Source organism: Coturnix japonica, chromosome 13 (genome assembly GCF_001577835.2).
Source record: "Coturnix japonica isolate 7356 chromosome 13, Coturnix japonica 2.1, whole genome shotgun sequence".
Taxonomy (NCBI): Eukaryota; Metazoa; Chordata; class Aves; order Galliformes; family Phasianidae; genus Coturnix; species Coturnix japonica.
Window position 1 is genome coordinate 4419177 of NC_029528.1, and position 16750 is coordinate 4435926.

A 16750-nucleotide genomic window follows, 5' to 3' on the forward strand; every position below is an offset into this window, starting at 1 on the left:
TCCTGCATTGCACAGGTCTGGAAGGCCTCCACCCCACTGGAAGATGGATTTGACAATACGACCACCTTTAGAAGGTCCTGCCCCCAGACACTTGTTATTTCCCTGGCCCTGCAGCTCAGCACAGCTCAGTTCTGCCAGCACTGCTATCTGCTGGGCTGGGGTGAAGGAAACATCACCCATGTGATTAACACAGGAAGGCTATTTAGCCAAGCAACATCCAAACCCAACCAAGAGGGATTAAGGCAGCTGATGCTCTATGCAGTGGAACAGTCACCATCACATAGAACAGAGCTGATTTTCTATCACCACTTTAATCAAATTAGAAAGAGAGAGCACCAGCTACTGCTATAACTCAGAGCAGGGAGGAGGTTTCCTGCTCTGAGGCTGTAGCCTGGTTGCTGCAGGAACTAATGATCAACACAACAGACAAAACTATGTTACATAAACAGGGACATTAAACCTTCTTCTGATACTTTCGGTCCCCTTTGGCAATGCCAGCTGGTCCGTACAATGCCACTGTACCACTTCTCACAGAGCAGCCTGTTTTAACTGACTGGCACATTAACCATTATAGCAGTTTGCAAAGTTTGACCACAGAAATCACATTCAGAAATCACATCAATCCAGTGCTGACTCCGCTGCACAGAATATTTCTTTACATTCCTCAAAGCCCAAATAAAAGAAACAAATTCCTGTTGTCGATATGGGCAGGGTGTTATTTCACACCAGCCCAGGCTGGCAGTACAACAGACCTGGAGACAATTTCCCTGAGAGCAGCTGTGTCAGAATGCTACCAGAGATGAGGACCAGTGGTGCTGCTGTCCCTCCTGGCTGTGGTCACAACCCCTTCCCGTGGAATCAATCAGTGCAGCCCCAGAGGGGACAGTCCTGCAGCACAGCGGGCAGGGCAGTGACACCAGCACGTGGCTCCAGAGCTCAGCTCCCACCTCCCTGTGCTCACCCTGAGCCATCACATGAACCTGATGGTGGGACGCACCAAGTTCGGTTTGTTCTCGAGTGCAGTAATTGTTGCAGCCTTGAAGATGCAATTGGGATAAATGCGGCCACGGCTTGTTGCTTCCTTCTCCCTTCTGGATGGACTTGTTGGAGGATTTGCTGAACAAGGTTTTTGTTGTAAATAGGCGAAAAGTAGCACTGTTTTCTGCCCATTCCTGCAGCAGGGGCTCCTCATAAACTATTCTTATGACCTCAGCACTCCAGTTCCAGGCTCAGCATCTCCCCTGCTAATGCTGACCTGCTGCCTCAGGCTGTGCTCCTTTGGTCTCTGTTGTTCCCCAGCCCTCCTTCTCACCACAGCACATGCAGGGACAATTTTCTCCACTGAAGGAAATATTTCCAGCCACAAAAGGGCGAGCAGCGCAGTGCACCAGCTCCGTATGGTCGGTGGGGAGCGAGGCTTTCAGACAATCTGTGCAGCTCTGGAATCCCAGCCCTTTAGCCGTGGTGCAGCACTCACCACCCCTTGGCTGCAGTTTCAAAGATGGCCATTTGCTGCACATTCCTCTGCAGAGGAACGATGCTGAGAAGGTCCCTGGCTCCGTGGGGGGGATGAGAACTCATCACAAGGACAAAGCTGCTTCCACACCCACAAGAAATACAAAAATTAGGGCTAGTTGAGCCACCGCAGCGTGCTGCCCGCTGGCACTGCCGTGTGTTTTCATGTTTCAAGAAGTGCCAAAAATTATAAATAGTATATTGGATTACCCTTACGGAGTGAGTCTATTCCCAGAATGAACCGTATTGTTCTGCGGAGCTGTCCTCTGCAGCAGCGGCCAAATGCAGCAGGAACAGGAACAGAAAAACAAATCTCTTTATTGGGGACTAAGCCAGGTTCCCAGAGTACCTGAGGGGTCTGAGCCAAAGGGAGCTGCTTTAAGGCATCTCACAATTGGTCACCATTAGCCCATAACTCACTGAGCAGCCTCAATACATGAGATTCTGCCTCTTTTAATTAAGCATGTGTTGTCCTAAAGAAAAATCAAAACTTTGGGATTTAGAAGGCTCTTTGCAAATGTTGGAGTCATGGAATTCATGACGCAGAAGAGATAAAAAGAGGATTAAATTTGACCTGATAAGTCTCTAATATTAGTGACAAATGATCTAAATATAAACAAATTTAAAACAAGAGGAGCAAAAAACCAGCACTTTCCCACAGTGGGATAGCAAGGACGTACCATGGAACTTGCAAGCACTGATTTGGTATTTCAAAATCACATCCTTGGGTTAAAGATGACGAAGAGTCCATTCTACAAACTCACTATAAAAGGGTGACCTCAGCACAAACGTTTTGTAACTCCGCAGGTTAAAGCAAACACCTCTTTCCAAAGGAACACAACATTGTCAGAAGCACCTGAACTCTCCAAAGACCCAACTAGATTCATCATGGATAAATTTCACCTTATTGACACTGTATTTATTCAACAGCTCTGCCAGTGGTGCTGTGATTTCTACAGGCTTACAGGTTACAGGCAATAACACAAAAACATCACCAAAACGACATCAGCACGGTAATTCAGATCCAGGAAGCCATCAGGCCTTCAGTGAGCCCAAACATCTGTGTAAGAACCCCCAGCACTTGCAGCTGAGCCTTTAACCCACCTGTCCTTCATGACCAAGGTCTGTGAGAGCCCTCAGGATCACTGCTCTATTCTCACAAAACATTTTTGCTATTTCCAAGTATGTGAGAAAATCCCAAATGCATTCCTTTACCAAATCTCATTTTAATAGCACATATGCAGTCTGATTCTGTGCATCATTCAGGTTCTCAGGAAGGAGTATATCTCTTTACAAACCATGATAGCCTGTAATTCAGGCTGTCAGAGGAGGGCATGTCACCAAGAGAGTGTGAAAACACCTGATTACATAAGGCCAGGTCCTCGGTTAATGCAAAGTGACGAAGCTCCCAGAAACCCATGGAGAAATGATGCCATGGATTAGCAAAGGTCTGGCTCGATATAATTGAATAGACCCAATATCTGACTTTTACACCTACTGACAGATTGTTGGACTCAAGACCATCAGGATCTCAAAGAGGCACCTGGGAGCTGGAAGAAGATTACATCAAAGAAAGCAAACTCCAGTTTGGCTGGATGCAAGCTTAGGATCAGCTATTCACAAGCTACCAGATCAGCCTGTTGAATAGATATGCAGTTAGAGTTTTTCTCATGTTGTTTTCTCACATAATTTGGGTATTTTGGATTGAAGGGCTGGGTTTGGCATTTGGGGAGTTTTCTATGAGAGCTGCTAGTGTTAATGAGGTCAGAACTAACCTCAGGCAGGGACGGGAAGCTCTGCGCTTCCCTTCAGCCCTACCCATGGAATGTCCTCTCCACGTGGCTTCCCCCAGGATAGCTCCAGCTGTGTGGGAGCAAAGAGGGGCAGATGCAGAAAGATGCAAAATCTTTCTTGTTCCCGGCTCCATCCTCATAGAAGAAAGAGGCAGAAAGCTGTCAGAATAAGCCTGCAAATTCAAGGCTGCTAGAACTGTCTCATCCTCCTGGCATGGGCAAGAGGAGGGTTTCTCCTGGTTCTTCTGCCTCACTTAATGCATCACCTCTCCTGTGGTAGGGATATGGTGTGAGGCAGAAGGGGAAGAAACTTTAGCAGAGCTATTTCAGTTTTAGGAGCATGCAGTTCTGCCCTGTTCCATCCAGCACGTGGGATATAAACAGCAATGGAAGAGCTGCATTTGAGCACCTTGTCCTCAACCCCGTCACCACCACCATACCAGGGGACAGAGGACAAAGCAGCGATAGACAAGGCTATGGTCTGATTTTAACCCGAAATGATTGTCCCCTTGCTAATCAATCTGCCCAGGCAGATGCAAATGAAGCCAGTGAAAGCAAAGTGACTTCATCAGCTTTGGAACAAGCCCAGATATCAGCCGCTTGCAATGGGACCTTCCAGTCCTTTATGCAAGATGATGATGGACCATGACTTAAAAACTGACATGAATCTATTTTTACTTTGCAATCTTCAGCTTAGATAAATGCAAGACTATACTGTATTTTCATAGGTCTAGCACTTCTACTGTCATTTACAGGATGTATGTAATTATCATTGGCCTTAACTGGACTGCAGTGAACTACATGTTAATTTTATTGTAGCTTATTTATAAATCCTACAAAGGAATGTCAATGAATGCAAAACATCATACAAGTTCTCTTTTCTTTCTTTGCTTGTCCATTAATTACCCAGCCTGAGTTTCATACTTTTCTTTCAACATGGTAAATCATCCTTTGATTAATCCCATTTTTACACTTTACTTAAGGCACATTAAGGCTGCTTATGTGCTTATGTCAGCCTTAATGTGCCTTAACTTTCACCAACACAGTGCTGACAGACACTGCTAGTCCCTATTTAGTTATTCACCACTTTGGTTTACTGATGAATGCTGGATCTGCCATTTTCACAGTGAAACCTAACTCTACTAGGAAACTCTTGAGTTCAAGCTTTATTATAAACCTGAAAACAATCCAAATTCATACCTCCCATTTCTTCATCCTCAAGTGCTTTATTCGCTTTGAATTGAAGGGGCATAAAATTCGAGCTTCTGGGTGTTTGGGGATATTCTGACTTCACAGCAGGGTTGTGACTTAGGTTTTGAAAAGATTCAAGGCCATATTTTTCTCTACCTATTACTTACTTTGTGTAAGAAAATATTTCAGCATTTTCAGCCTCGCAAGCAGCGCAGGCTGCCAGCTTCCAATATAACTTGTGTCACGTGAGAGAGAGTTGGCACATGAAAGACTCTTGGCCCAGCTCAGCTGTCTTCATCATCAGGTAGTGATTTATTTCTCAGAGACTGTTTTTTAAATACATTCTGGTTTGCAGAATGCTTTCCAAACAGCATCTTTCACATTCCTTCCACAGCTCCTCTGCTCGGGGAAAGAAAAAAAGCCCAGCAGTTTTAACACTCTGAAGAATCAATAACTTTATTCTTCTGCATACGAGTTGGTTGATTGTGATTTACCCAAAAACCATGCTTTAAGCAAATAAAACCACTATTAAAACAGTAACCACAGCCTGTGCTGCCACCTATCCTTAATCTCAGTGTTTTCTCAGACTTTCTCTCCTTCAGAGCTCCAGGCTCTGCCCCACATGCAGATCTCCCCTACAGCTGGTGAAGGCTGCAGACACTGCTCCTCGCAGCAGAGTGCACACACGTGGCCCTGGTGGGGCACACAGCATGTCTTTGCTTGGAGCAGGACTCGCTGTTAGCTCTGTTTTATGCACGTGGGTGAAATAGTAGCAAGATTAGTAAGACTTTGGGCTCAAGTCTATGCTTTCCCCTCTTCTATTCTAAATTCTGCTATTTTTCTGTATTTTTATTAAAACATCAATGGGTTCTTGTTATGTTTAGCTCTTGAAATACTTTGACTAACAAGAAAACAGGCCTTTTCTTTCCCGTTGAACTTGACACACTACTTTGACTTTCTCCATTCCATACTGAGGATGGTATCCATTGCATGATGCCAGAAAGCCCATCTTCACCTCCACCACGTGAAGCAAAAACTTCTCCTTTGGGTTTAATGTATCAGTGCAGCACTGACCCTGAAGCCTCTGTCTTTCTGGGCATGCCTTGTCTACCAGGATACCAATGCTGAGTTTTTCTTGTAACAGTATTAGTCGGTTTCATGCTTAATTTCAGTAGGAATGGATTGTAATCTCTCCCCTGAGGTCTACCAAACTATAGGTTATATGCTGGAAAAAACTGATCTGAACATGCAATGAAAATCAAACACAGAGGTGAAACTACAGGAAAAGTTAAAGGGAACGACAGGAGGAAGGCGGTTAAAGTGGCTTTATTCATCACTCACCACAGCAATGGAAAAAATGATAACGGTATACTTTCAAGATGTAGGATTCAGAAAGAACCACTGACCCTGAGCAGGTTCAGCCTTTGAGTTGTCCATGGAGGGATGTACACATGAAGAATTGTTATTATTTACTTATTTGGAAGAAAGAGGTGACAAATAGCAAAATAAAAAGGGGAAAAAAAAAAAACCACTGTAAGATTTTACATAAACTAAGATGGGAAGAAAGAATATAGATGTGAAACAAATGCTGATCAGCAGTGAATACACCCAGGTTGATATCCAGTGGCCTGGTGAGACTTCAAGAAATACGATTGATTTTCCTGTGTCTTTTCCTTGAGAAAAACTCTTCCTTAAAGCACTTGTTTTAAATAGAACACAGACCCTCAGATGGAAACGTTTAAGATTAATGGTGAAATTCACATTTGTGACTCCAAGAACTCCAGGTTTGAGGAAAGTACCCCACATTTTGAGACCTGGGAATAACTCAGAAGATCTATAGCGGAGACTGGGACTTGGGTATGAGGAAGCAAAACCCTCTTCAGCACTTGAGGAAGATGGTCTTCTTTTCAGTGTTAACGTTTAATGGAACAGTGCTGAAAATAGCGTGTGAAATGTAGGCCTTTCACTTCACAGACTATTAAAACTGGAACCTGCTGTGTCAAAAGTCTGCAAATAAAGATGAGTTTAAAGCACACACACAGATAAAGGGGCTAAAGAAACCAGATGTGATGTGTTAAAGAACTTATTGAAACTTCGGAAGAACGAAAGCAATAAACGGAGACGGCGATCTGAAAAAGAGGGTGTGCACAGCACAGCTCATCCCAGGGGAACAAAAACAGAATGCAATTTTGTGCACCTTCCTACAGGAGAGCGAAGAGCTGCTCCCTGATTCTCTGTTTTAATCAGACCTGGTATGAGAAATGTCCTGGCTGAATGTGCAATTAAGTAAAGGCATGACCTGCTTACAGAGCAACAGCCACTGTGAATAAGCACTCAGAAATGGGTCAAATAGAACGCCCGTGTGACCCATGATGGAGAGGTTGATCCAAACACGCACTTTCCAACTTTCTATAGCAAAAGATATATATATATATAGGTATAGGTATATATATATATAATTCACTCCAAATGTGGGAATGGCTTGCTATTGGAAGAAATCATTGCTGCTAGATTCACTGAAACACCCTTCCATGCCATGAGGAAGCAGTGGGGCAGTCCCAGGTCAGCGAACAGCCTTTCCGAAGGACACACCTCTGAAAGCTGAGCGCGGACACATTTCTCACAACAGACGTTCTGTTTATGGCAGGAAGTAATTATGACCTTATCAAAATTAGTTACTAGATTTGGGTCTTTGGAGATGGAAAGCAGAAGGAGCCATTAGGCGCATGTTGTTGGGTGCGTGCAGTTTAATACTCGGATTGGAAAACTAGTTCTTGTTTCATGAAAGAGAGCAGTTCAGCTGAGATACTCCCACAGAGAGGACAATCCAAGGTCAAATCAGACATGAAGAAATACCTGTGTATCATCCACAGCCCCACAGCACAACACAGAAACACAGGTTGGATTGCACGAGGATTTTCTGTCCAGACGGTGTCCGCCCCTGTGATGTCAGAAGTGCCTCTGCTCTCAGATAAATGTAGGTGAGCTGTTCCATGCGCAGAGGATGCAAAGAAAAAAAACAGTGCTTGCTGGTGAGAGATTCTATTCTGAAGAGAGCAAAATGAGGATAATTTACTCCAGTTAGAGGCTGAATCATAGTGTTTACATTCTCTGTGTTTCAGGCTATAACTCTTAAAAGGAAAAGTCTCTGCAATTTACAAAGGCTGACTAATTAGGCTGGTGCTAGCTGGGGACATGAACCCACAGGACGGATTATGAACTAAAGTTTTTCTATTGTGAAAATATCTGGACATTCTTGAGTATTAGGGACTAAAATAGCACTGCTGCTTTCCATCAGCTGATGCAGGTCTTTCATGCAATGTGTATGAACGGTGATGTGCAGACTCTCATTCTGCTCCAAACTGACATACACGCTTGCTTTAAACAAGTGGAGAAGCCAAATGAATTAGGAAGACCATGTGTGTTAATAGAGATCTCACTTGAACCATCTGCAGGGGAAGGAATTACTTGCATTTCTCCCATCGCTGTATCAGAGTCCCACTTGTTGTAAAAGCAAAAGACTCAGAGGCATTTGCCACTGCACACAAAAAGAGACAGCAACTTTGGTTTGGGTTTTTTCCTTAATTTTAAGGGAAAGCTCTTCTGATGAAGAGATCAGCTGTGCCAAGTTTTAATCCACTAAAGATGTATGCAGCACAATCACAATATAAATGCTAAGAACTTAGAGTACAAAAAGAATTAGTGGAATTATTTGCAGCAGGCATCTGTTTTAGCCATCAGGTACTGGACCTGAGCAGGCTTTGAAGACAATACTGTGCTACCTTGAGTTCTGCTTTTTTGCTCCATCACAAGCCAGTGAAATCCAAAAACCAGATAAAGCAGAAGCAAAACTAAATTGTAAAGCCATATGAAAGCAGGAGATGGATGTCTAAATGGAAAAATAGCAGTTATATAAGCATGTTTGTCTTCCCTGTTGTATTCATTGTGAGCAGATCCTTCACCCTTTTGCCCAGATGAGTTTGGGATCTCATAGTTGAGTTCAACTCAACGTCAGCCCCGTGGGCAGTTTCAGGAAGGCATCTCTACCTGGAAGGTGTTTAAGAATACAACCTTACAGCTCACTGACTTCAAAGAGCCCAGGCACATGCTCAAAGTTAAGCAGGATTATACTGAACAAGGGCAGATTTCACAGTGTGTTTAAATGTCTTCAGGAGTGCAGGGAATACAGTAGGAAGGGCAGATTGAATGTTATCCCGGGAGGGAGAAGGTGGGCATTTCACGTGGGTAATCTGAAATGCTCTTGGAAAGTTGTTTGAATGAATGTAGGATTTGGGCTCCTACATTTATAACACGTCTAAAATTAGATCATATGAATAGTCCCTTTCAAATAAAGAGGAGAGAAAATAAACATATTCCAACCAGTTGATTTTAAAACAGGAAATAAAACACTAATAACACAGATAATGTCTTGGGACAATTGATAGCCATGCACTTAACAACAGCCAAAGAGCCAGCCAGTTCCTGGAGATTCATGACTGTTCAGTGAAGGGAATGCATCGCCAGGAACCCACCCAGGTCAGCTCAGTACTACAGCTACAATTAGTTTTGGGCAACAGTCTAAAAAGTACTGCTGGCTTCCCAAGCGTTTCTAGAAGAAATAGCATCCGGGCAAGCAGCCAGCCAACAGGCTCCTCTCAAACAGTCATTACAGCATCCAGGAGAGACTGAAATGCTGTAAGGCAAACCCTGCCTATTTCAGCCCATAAGAAGAAATACTTATGTCAGTTACAACAGTAAGTCAGCTGCGGCTTGGTACCCCAAAACAGAATGCATGAAGTGTAATGTCTATAGCTCTATAAGAAAACTCACAACCATAAATGTCCTCAAAAGCTTACTTTCTATATGTCCATTTCTAATAACTTCCCATTTTAAAGGCAAAGTGAATGGCGCCTTTAAACAGCTGATACTTTAATTATTGTATTTTACACTAATTATAAGAATTATTAGAATTACACTAATGAAGCAAAGCTAACACATCATACTCCTGTACTGGAGCTGATGTTCCTCTAGTTGCTTTGGAGAGTGCAAGATTGTCCTGACTCCCCAGCACGAAGCTGTGATCCTCAGGCTTTTAGAAGCCCCTATAAATTTGACAATAAATTTGATTACGAGGCTTAAGGCAATTATCTGCTCATTACCCACACCACTATGTTGCTCATACTGTCATCCTCCCGCATTTGCCTATGCTTAAGCACATGTTCTACCTCACAAATCATGAATGTTATGAGGAAACTGGGAGAGAATTTATGCCTAACCAAGTAGTGCACGTCTGCTTCAAGCACTGCATAAGTATTTATTAAAATAAGAAATCCAGATGCATAAAGGTTTGTCCGCAGCAGTAGGCTCACCTGCTGGACTTAACTTAGAACCAAATTCTGTGACTCTTTATTATTTGATGGCATTTTTACAGTCCCAAGGTCAGCCTGCTCCCTCATCTCCAAACATGTCCCCAATAAGGACCTGCCCAAGGCCCATGACCATCCTCACCACACACTGTCTGCCACAACGTCTTACAGGACACAGATAACTGACCATGTTGGCTTTGCCCACTTAGATGAAGATCAGTTTGATTTTGACACCACATTGCCCAGAGTATTTATATCTTAAGGCCTTCATAAAAATCTTGTATGATTAAACTCACATCAAAAAAGCTATTGATTGGCTTTAACTTTCCAGTGATTTGTAAAGATCCATTTGAACTCTGAAAACACACCTAGGCTGCATACTTAAGTTCTCTTCGTCTGTCTCTGATCTGATCTTTAAGTCAACAGAAATAGTTTTGTCATTGATTTCTGTTACAGAAAATGAAGAGGACCCAAACTAAAGGCGTATCTCCTCAGTCAGAGCAGCAGATAATTCTGCATATGGACTCACTGTACCTTTTAATTTCTTTAAATGATTGCAGATTAAAAACCTTTGCCATTTATAGTACAGTTCAAAAATCTGTTCACAGATCCACTATTTACATATAACTCCATTCCAACAGCCTCTCATTTTGGCAACACCAGCAACACCAGACAGACTCTTCTCAGACAATAATTGGAAAATAAGACACATTTGGCAGTTAAGTGCAAACCAAAGGGGATGTTCTAAGGAAATAACATCAGAAGTTGGCAAGATGGCAGATGCATTCACTTAGTTAAACTAAATTCAGTCAACAAATTTTGCAATGTGAAGATCAAACTTTGAAACTTAATTCAAATAGTATTTCCACCTTAACATCCAATTGCAAAATCTGGAAGCCCACCAAAAGCACAAGCAGATGCCAAAGCACCTTCAATAGCACCTTCAATAGCAGGCAATCATGGAAACAAGTTTGCAACAAACAATTCTAGCACTTGTCAGTTGACAACTGGGTTGTCAGAAAGCACCATCCCTGGGAAGGAGCTGGACATAGAAGCAGTGTGTTAAGAACTTTGGCCATAGGATGAATATCACTGGGCAGCTGAAGGAAATGCACAAGTCTGTTGAATTTCTTCACTGAAGTAAACAAGTAGTGAAGCAAAATGGACACACAAAACCAAGTGAGAACAACCTTCTTGATGAGTTCATCCCCACTCAAAATCCCAATAAATCTGAGAACATGCAGCCCAGTGGTCCTTAAGGATGTCTTATCAACAACATATCAATCAAGAGACTCTTTAATATTCTTTGCAAACACAAGAAATGAAAAAGTAAACTGCGAGAATTAAGTGTGCTTAGCTTCAGTGCTTGGCCAGTGAGTGCTGGGGAACCACCGGTATCATTTCTTGGAGTTTCAATAATTCTAATGATATCTGCTTTAAACTCTCTCCCCAAAAGAAAGAGTGAAACTTAGGATGGAATGGGTAGAGATGGAACATAGTACCCAAGGGACCAGAGTTCAATTTGTTTTTCCAAACAGACCTAGTGCACAATCTCAGGGAAATCATTAAAGCCAGATGCTAAAAGATATTGAGGTAATGCTTCCTGCAGCATGGCTTCAAGGACGTGGGCAACAACAAACACACTCCCATACCAGCACAAATCTCCTGATTCTTCTAATGGACAACGAAACCAAGAATAGTGGAGTCAGGCATATGGGTTGTAGATGCAAGATGTGAAACGAGGCTCCGCCCCAGTTCTGCAATGCCCCAGGCAAGAAAAATTTGCCCTAGACAAAGTGATGCGTGCTATGTACAGGGAGACCAAAGTACTCCTGCTTCCTATGAGAGGCAGGCCTCCAAGGTCACGTTCTGCTTTCTGAATTGCTCTTCTTGTACAACACCGGCGTTCCTCTTGCCCTTGGACAGCTGTGCGCAGCAAACAGAATATTAAAACCTGCTTCTCCAAGCAGGAATGCATGCAGCTAGGAGAAACCACAGGAAAGGAAAGAGTCAAGGCAAAAGTATTTGACTCCTTTCCATTCCCAGATAGCCAACATACTATCCCCATGCATGTTATCATCTTGGCACAGCAAGCGAGCGACTTTCTATGATTAAATAAACAGAAACACAACTGACTCATACTAGCTTTTTTTTTAATGCAGAGAACAGAATGCGTTAAATTACAGTAATCTCAAAATTACAAACTCTGAAGGATACGGCAAGAAAATATTGGCTAGATTAGTAGTTCATTACCAAAAATATAGCCTTTTTCTCAGTTAACGAATTTCTGTGCAGTAATTACCATTCAAGTGATAGCGTAATGGTTTAGGATGTCAGGTACAAGCAGTTACCATTTGGCCGCTAAGCAAGTGCTCCAGAACAGAAAGCTGCAGCAAGTTTTAAAAGACACAGCCTTGCAGAACCAATCACAGGGAGCTGCTTCACTTGTGGAACTCAGACTCCTTTGAGACTTTCCATCAATCACTTGATGAGGCAATAAAACTCACTGAGAGAACGACCTATGAAAAAAGACTGAATACATTGAACTCTTCCAGGGCAGAAACGTATCTTACCTATCAAATTTGTTTACAGGACAGTCCAGCCCATTATTCACGATCAAGTCTTCTAACATTTCCCTTTGCAGACTGGAAGTGAAAAGCGGAAGAGGATTTCCAGCACAAGACATTTCATCCTGTTGCCAAGGTGTCAGGTGCCTCAAGTAACTTTACCACAAATCAACATCAATCTTGGCTTCGGCTGCTCTGTTACCGAGCAGCTACTGCAGAGCATGTGCTCCAACTTCCAGTGCCGCTGTCTGTACAGCAGTGCCTGGTGCAGCCCAGCTATTCCCACACAAGGGAACATTAGTTAATTTGCATTCACAGTTACCATATGAGGTGTGAGTTTATGGCAGTCCACACATTTTATATTTAGAAAATTAATGTAATTATCTTAGATATAATAACAAAAGTAACTCACCAACCCATCGCAATTGCTGATAGCAACTGAAGCATTTGGCAGATCAGTGATATCCCCAACATAGAGGCAATTCCCATAGAGAGGTTCGATGTGAGTCTCATCCGAGTCCTCCTGCCATTCAACTGTTGCTCCAGGGGCAACGAGCCTGGAGTTTGGTCGCAACCTGAAGTGAAACTCTCTTCCAAAGACAGTGACATTGTAAAAGATCTGCTCATTTGCTGCTTCGTGTTGCAGGTCACCCGCAGCTCTCCTGAATCGTGCCTTTGGTGGTCCGGACACCAGGTGGGACAGGAACCTGCCCTCTGAGTCGGTGCTGGTGGGGATGACAAGGCTGTACTCCTCTATATTCCTCAGAATGGGATCTTTGCAGGGAGAGATATGAGAGGAAAGAGATACTGGACCTAAACACGTCCTGATGGATCCCCGCTGGATTTTTATTCCATTATTCATTAGCACAGCAGACACTTACATAAGGCAAACGGACACTGCCCTGCACAAGCCCTGTACGAGCACTTGGTTCCCAGCACAAAGTGTGCAGAGTTCATTCAAACTTGCCTTTGCTCCCCAAAGCAGCGGTCAGCCGCCCGAGCCCGCCCGCCCGCGGGACCGCGCGCTCCCGGCCACGCAGCGGAGCCCCGGGACCCCCAGCCCAACCCCCGGGAGCAGCGGGGCTTCCCGGCCGGGCGATGCTCAGAGGGCGCGGAGCCGCTCTGCTCAGAGGGCGCTCGGGGTGCGGGGGGAAGGACCCGGCGTGCGGAATGCGAGCCCGTAAGGTCTGAGTGTCGCGTGAAATCCCCGCGGCGCGGTGGGGATGGGCCGAATGGGGACGGGGACGCCGCGGGCAGCAACCGGCAGCGGGGCGAGCGGCCGCCCGGGGACCTCGGGACGGCGGCGACGGCCGAGGCGGCGAGAGGAGGAGCAGGGAGCCGACCTGCCATGTGCTTCATCCCGCACGGAGAACTCCGGGACCGAGCCCTGTCCCGCGCAGGACGGGCGGGGGCGGCTGCGGGCACGGCGCGGTACCGGGCTGCGCTCCGCGTCCCCGTCAGCATCTCCGTCCCCATCCCGGTCCCCGTCGTCTCCCGCCGCTCGCAACTGGAAACCCGGCAAAAGTTGGAGAGGAGCGGCAAACCGCAGGGCTCGCAGCCGTGACTTGAGACGGGCGGGCTGCCCGGCACCGGCCGGCGGAGACGGGGCGAAGCGAGCAGCCCGAAAGCGGCGGACGGCCGCGGGACCCGGCGCGCACCTACCTCCGTGCCCGGGACGCCGCGGGGCAGCGGCGGGCAGACAGAGCGCGCAGCAGAGCAGGACGCAGGCGAACCCCGCGGGAGGCTCCATCGCGGCGCCCCCGGCCCGAGGCGGGGAGCGGCCCCGGGGCTGCCCGCAGCCGGGGCGGGCGGGCGGGAGGCGGCCCCGCTCCGCTCCTCTCCGCTCCTCTCCGCGCCGCTCAGCGCTGCCCCGCGCCCCGCCGCCCGCGCATTCGCCCAGCCGCAGCCGCAGCGGCAGTGGCGGCCGCGCTCCCGGCTCGCAGCGAAGCAGAGACACCAGGAGGCGGCGGGGGTATAATACTGGAAGCACAGGGCGTGCGGGAGTGAAGTCAGGCTGATTGACAGAGGAGCTGCCACACGGCGAAGCCGGCCCGAGGGGAGCGGGGACTGCCCGCCCTGCCCGGCCCCGCGGCTCCGAGCCGCCCCGCTCCGCTCCGCCCGCCTCGGGACTCGGGGTGCGGGGCTCGCGGGTGCCCCGGGGCGGCGGGCAGGGGCTGGGGATGCGAGGGCGGTGCCGCCCGGCACGGGCTGCTCTCGCTGAATTCACGTGGGAATAGGAGCAGCGAGAAGCGAAGTTCGGGCTCCCCCGAGGGAGTTGAGCCGGAGGAGCGGGGACACGTCGGAAGCGAGAAACGGCTGGAACAAGTGCCGGCGGCCCAAGGAAACCACATCGCGGGTCCTCACTAGGAGAATTAATTGCCCTAAGTAGCAGTTTCAAGGAGAAAATGATTCGGACTGTTTGCTCGGAAGGCAAAAATGACTGCAAAGCCATCCTACCATCTTATCTGAAATGGCTGCAAAATGGAGAGAGACGCTCTGGAAGCACTCAGGAATACTATAAATACAATATAGAAGAAGATTTGTAAAAATAATTAAATAATGAAGAGTGGCCTTTATGGAAAAAAACAAGTTATATTTGTTTCCATATGGCCAGGATAAATGCCATACCGCTTATTCCTTTCAGATAATGTATATATTTACTCAGCTGCAACATTATCAGGATCACATGCTGTTTCCATCATTTTACTCTTTAACCTTGCACAATCCCAGCTCTTCCTGTGCTCTTGCTGTCCCCGCCAGCCCGTGGCCTTCCATACCGCACACCCGGCTGCAGAGGAGCTGCATGCCCCAAACCCTCTATATTTGCAGGCAGTGACTTCCTGCAGGATCTGGTACTCAGCCAAGAGTTTTTCCCGGGTATCCTGGGCTATTCTTGCTCCTCCTGTGTGACTCCAGGTCCAGTGAATACTTGTAATCCTCATATTCCAAACACAAGTGAAGGCTACAGGAGAAAAGTATCAGTGCTGCTCAGTGCCAGTGCCTGGGCTTTATTATGGAGCCCAGATCTGAGCAGCAATGGCAGCACAAGGGATCCTCCCTGCTTGGTTCGCTGCTCCTGTTCGATCTTCTCATTTTTTAGGTTAGGGATAAAAAGGGAAAGATTATTCTGAATAATGGAGTAGATCAATTTGTGCATTACTTCCAGACATCCCTTTATCTTTTCAAATGACCTCTGCTTGGGATGGCTGAGCTGTGCTGGGCTTCTCCCAGTTCCTCCTTTTGGTTTGTTTGTCTGTTGGCTCATTTTTTGTTTTGTTTTGTTTGTGAGTCCATATTGAGCAGCTTCTCCTACTTAAAATCTCAGAGACTTTCATCAGTACACAGCTGGAAACGTTCCAACTTCATTTTTATTGGACTTGTATTTTAAGCTGATGATGTGGCTTTTTTGTGCTCCATCCATCCCGTCCTGCTCAAATTGAAATAACTTCTGCTCATAAACTTGAAAGGGAGAGGGACTGGCCGTATATTTGAAATCAAAGTTCCTGTTTCTGTATGATGCATCCAGAGAGAAATAAATAAGGAGATGGGGTAGATTACAGAAGGAAAAAAAACCCACAACCCAGCCAATAGTTCTACTAATTAAGATGGGTTTTAGTTCGTGAAAAAGCTGGAGATTAGAAAATGTGTTTTAATATGGATAACAGCTGCACTGCAGAGTAATGATATAAACAAAAGGAATCAGTAACTGCCTCCGTGTAGTTTATTTCTACACAGAAACCGAGTCCTGTGTACATCCCTTACCACCCTGATGCACGTGGCTCAGCACCAACAACTCTGCAGCTCTGTGGGTTGATGGAACTGTTTTACAACCTCCTTTATAATTTTCTCTTAATCCTGAACTGAGAACAAGTGTCAAACATTGAAGCCAGGTCTGCAGTCGGTAAAAACTGTGCTTCCACTGAACTCACTGGACTCAGTGCTGGTCCCTCCCTGGTCCCTCAGTGAGACTTTTGCCACTGATCCCTATGGAGTCAGGATTTTATGCAGTAGATTCACAGCGCCAATTGAGACCCAGGGAGGATGCGCCACATGGCACAGCAATGAGCCCGTTATCCTTCCAGACAAAAATGCATCCAGCTTTGATCCAGAGGAGGTGACCCAAAGCTCAGCAGGAACCACAGAGCAGGAGTGGGTGAAATTCCAGGAGAAAAGAGCAATTCCTGGACTCTGACCTTGCTCTTACAGCGCCAAATCTCAGGGAATCCCCCCTCAGAACTCATTCCCCATTTTCTAAACTATTGCTCACAATTCCTGATGTAGGCAGTCGAGGTCGCTGCCTGGGTTTCCATGCGATGGC

The 16750-nt window shown here is 46.0% G+C and overlaps 1 protein-coding gene across 1 annotated transcript in view; it reads right to left on the bottom strand.

Moving 5' to 3' along the window:
• Positions 1–14226, bottom strand: part of ADAMTS2 (ADAM metallopeptidase with thrombospondin type 1 motif 2) — a 165211-nt gene extending 150985 nt beyond the window's left edge. The window contains exons 1-2 of the mRNA XM_015875604.2: positions 14095–14226; positions 12845–13206 (exon numbers count right to left, since the gene is read on the bottom strand). Of these exons, the coding sequence (XP_015731090.2) occupies positions 12845–13206; positions 14095–14182 (450 nt within the window). The 5' untranslated portion in view covers positions 14183–14226. The remainder of the gene's footprint in view (positions 1–12844; positions 13207–14094) is intronic.
• Between the last annotated feature and the right edge of the window lie 2524 nt (positions 14227–16750).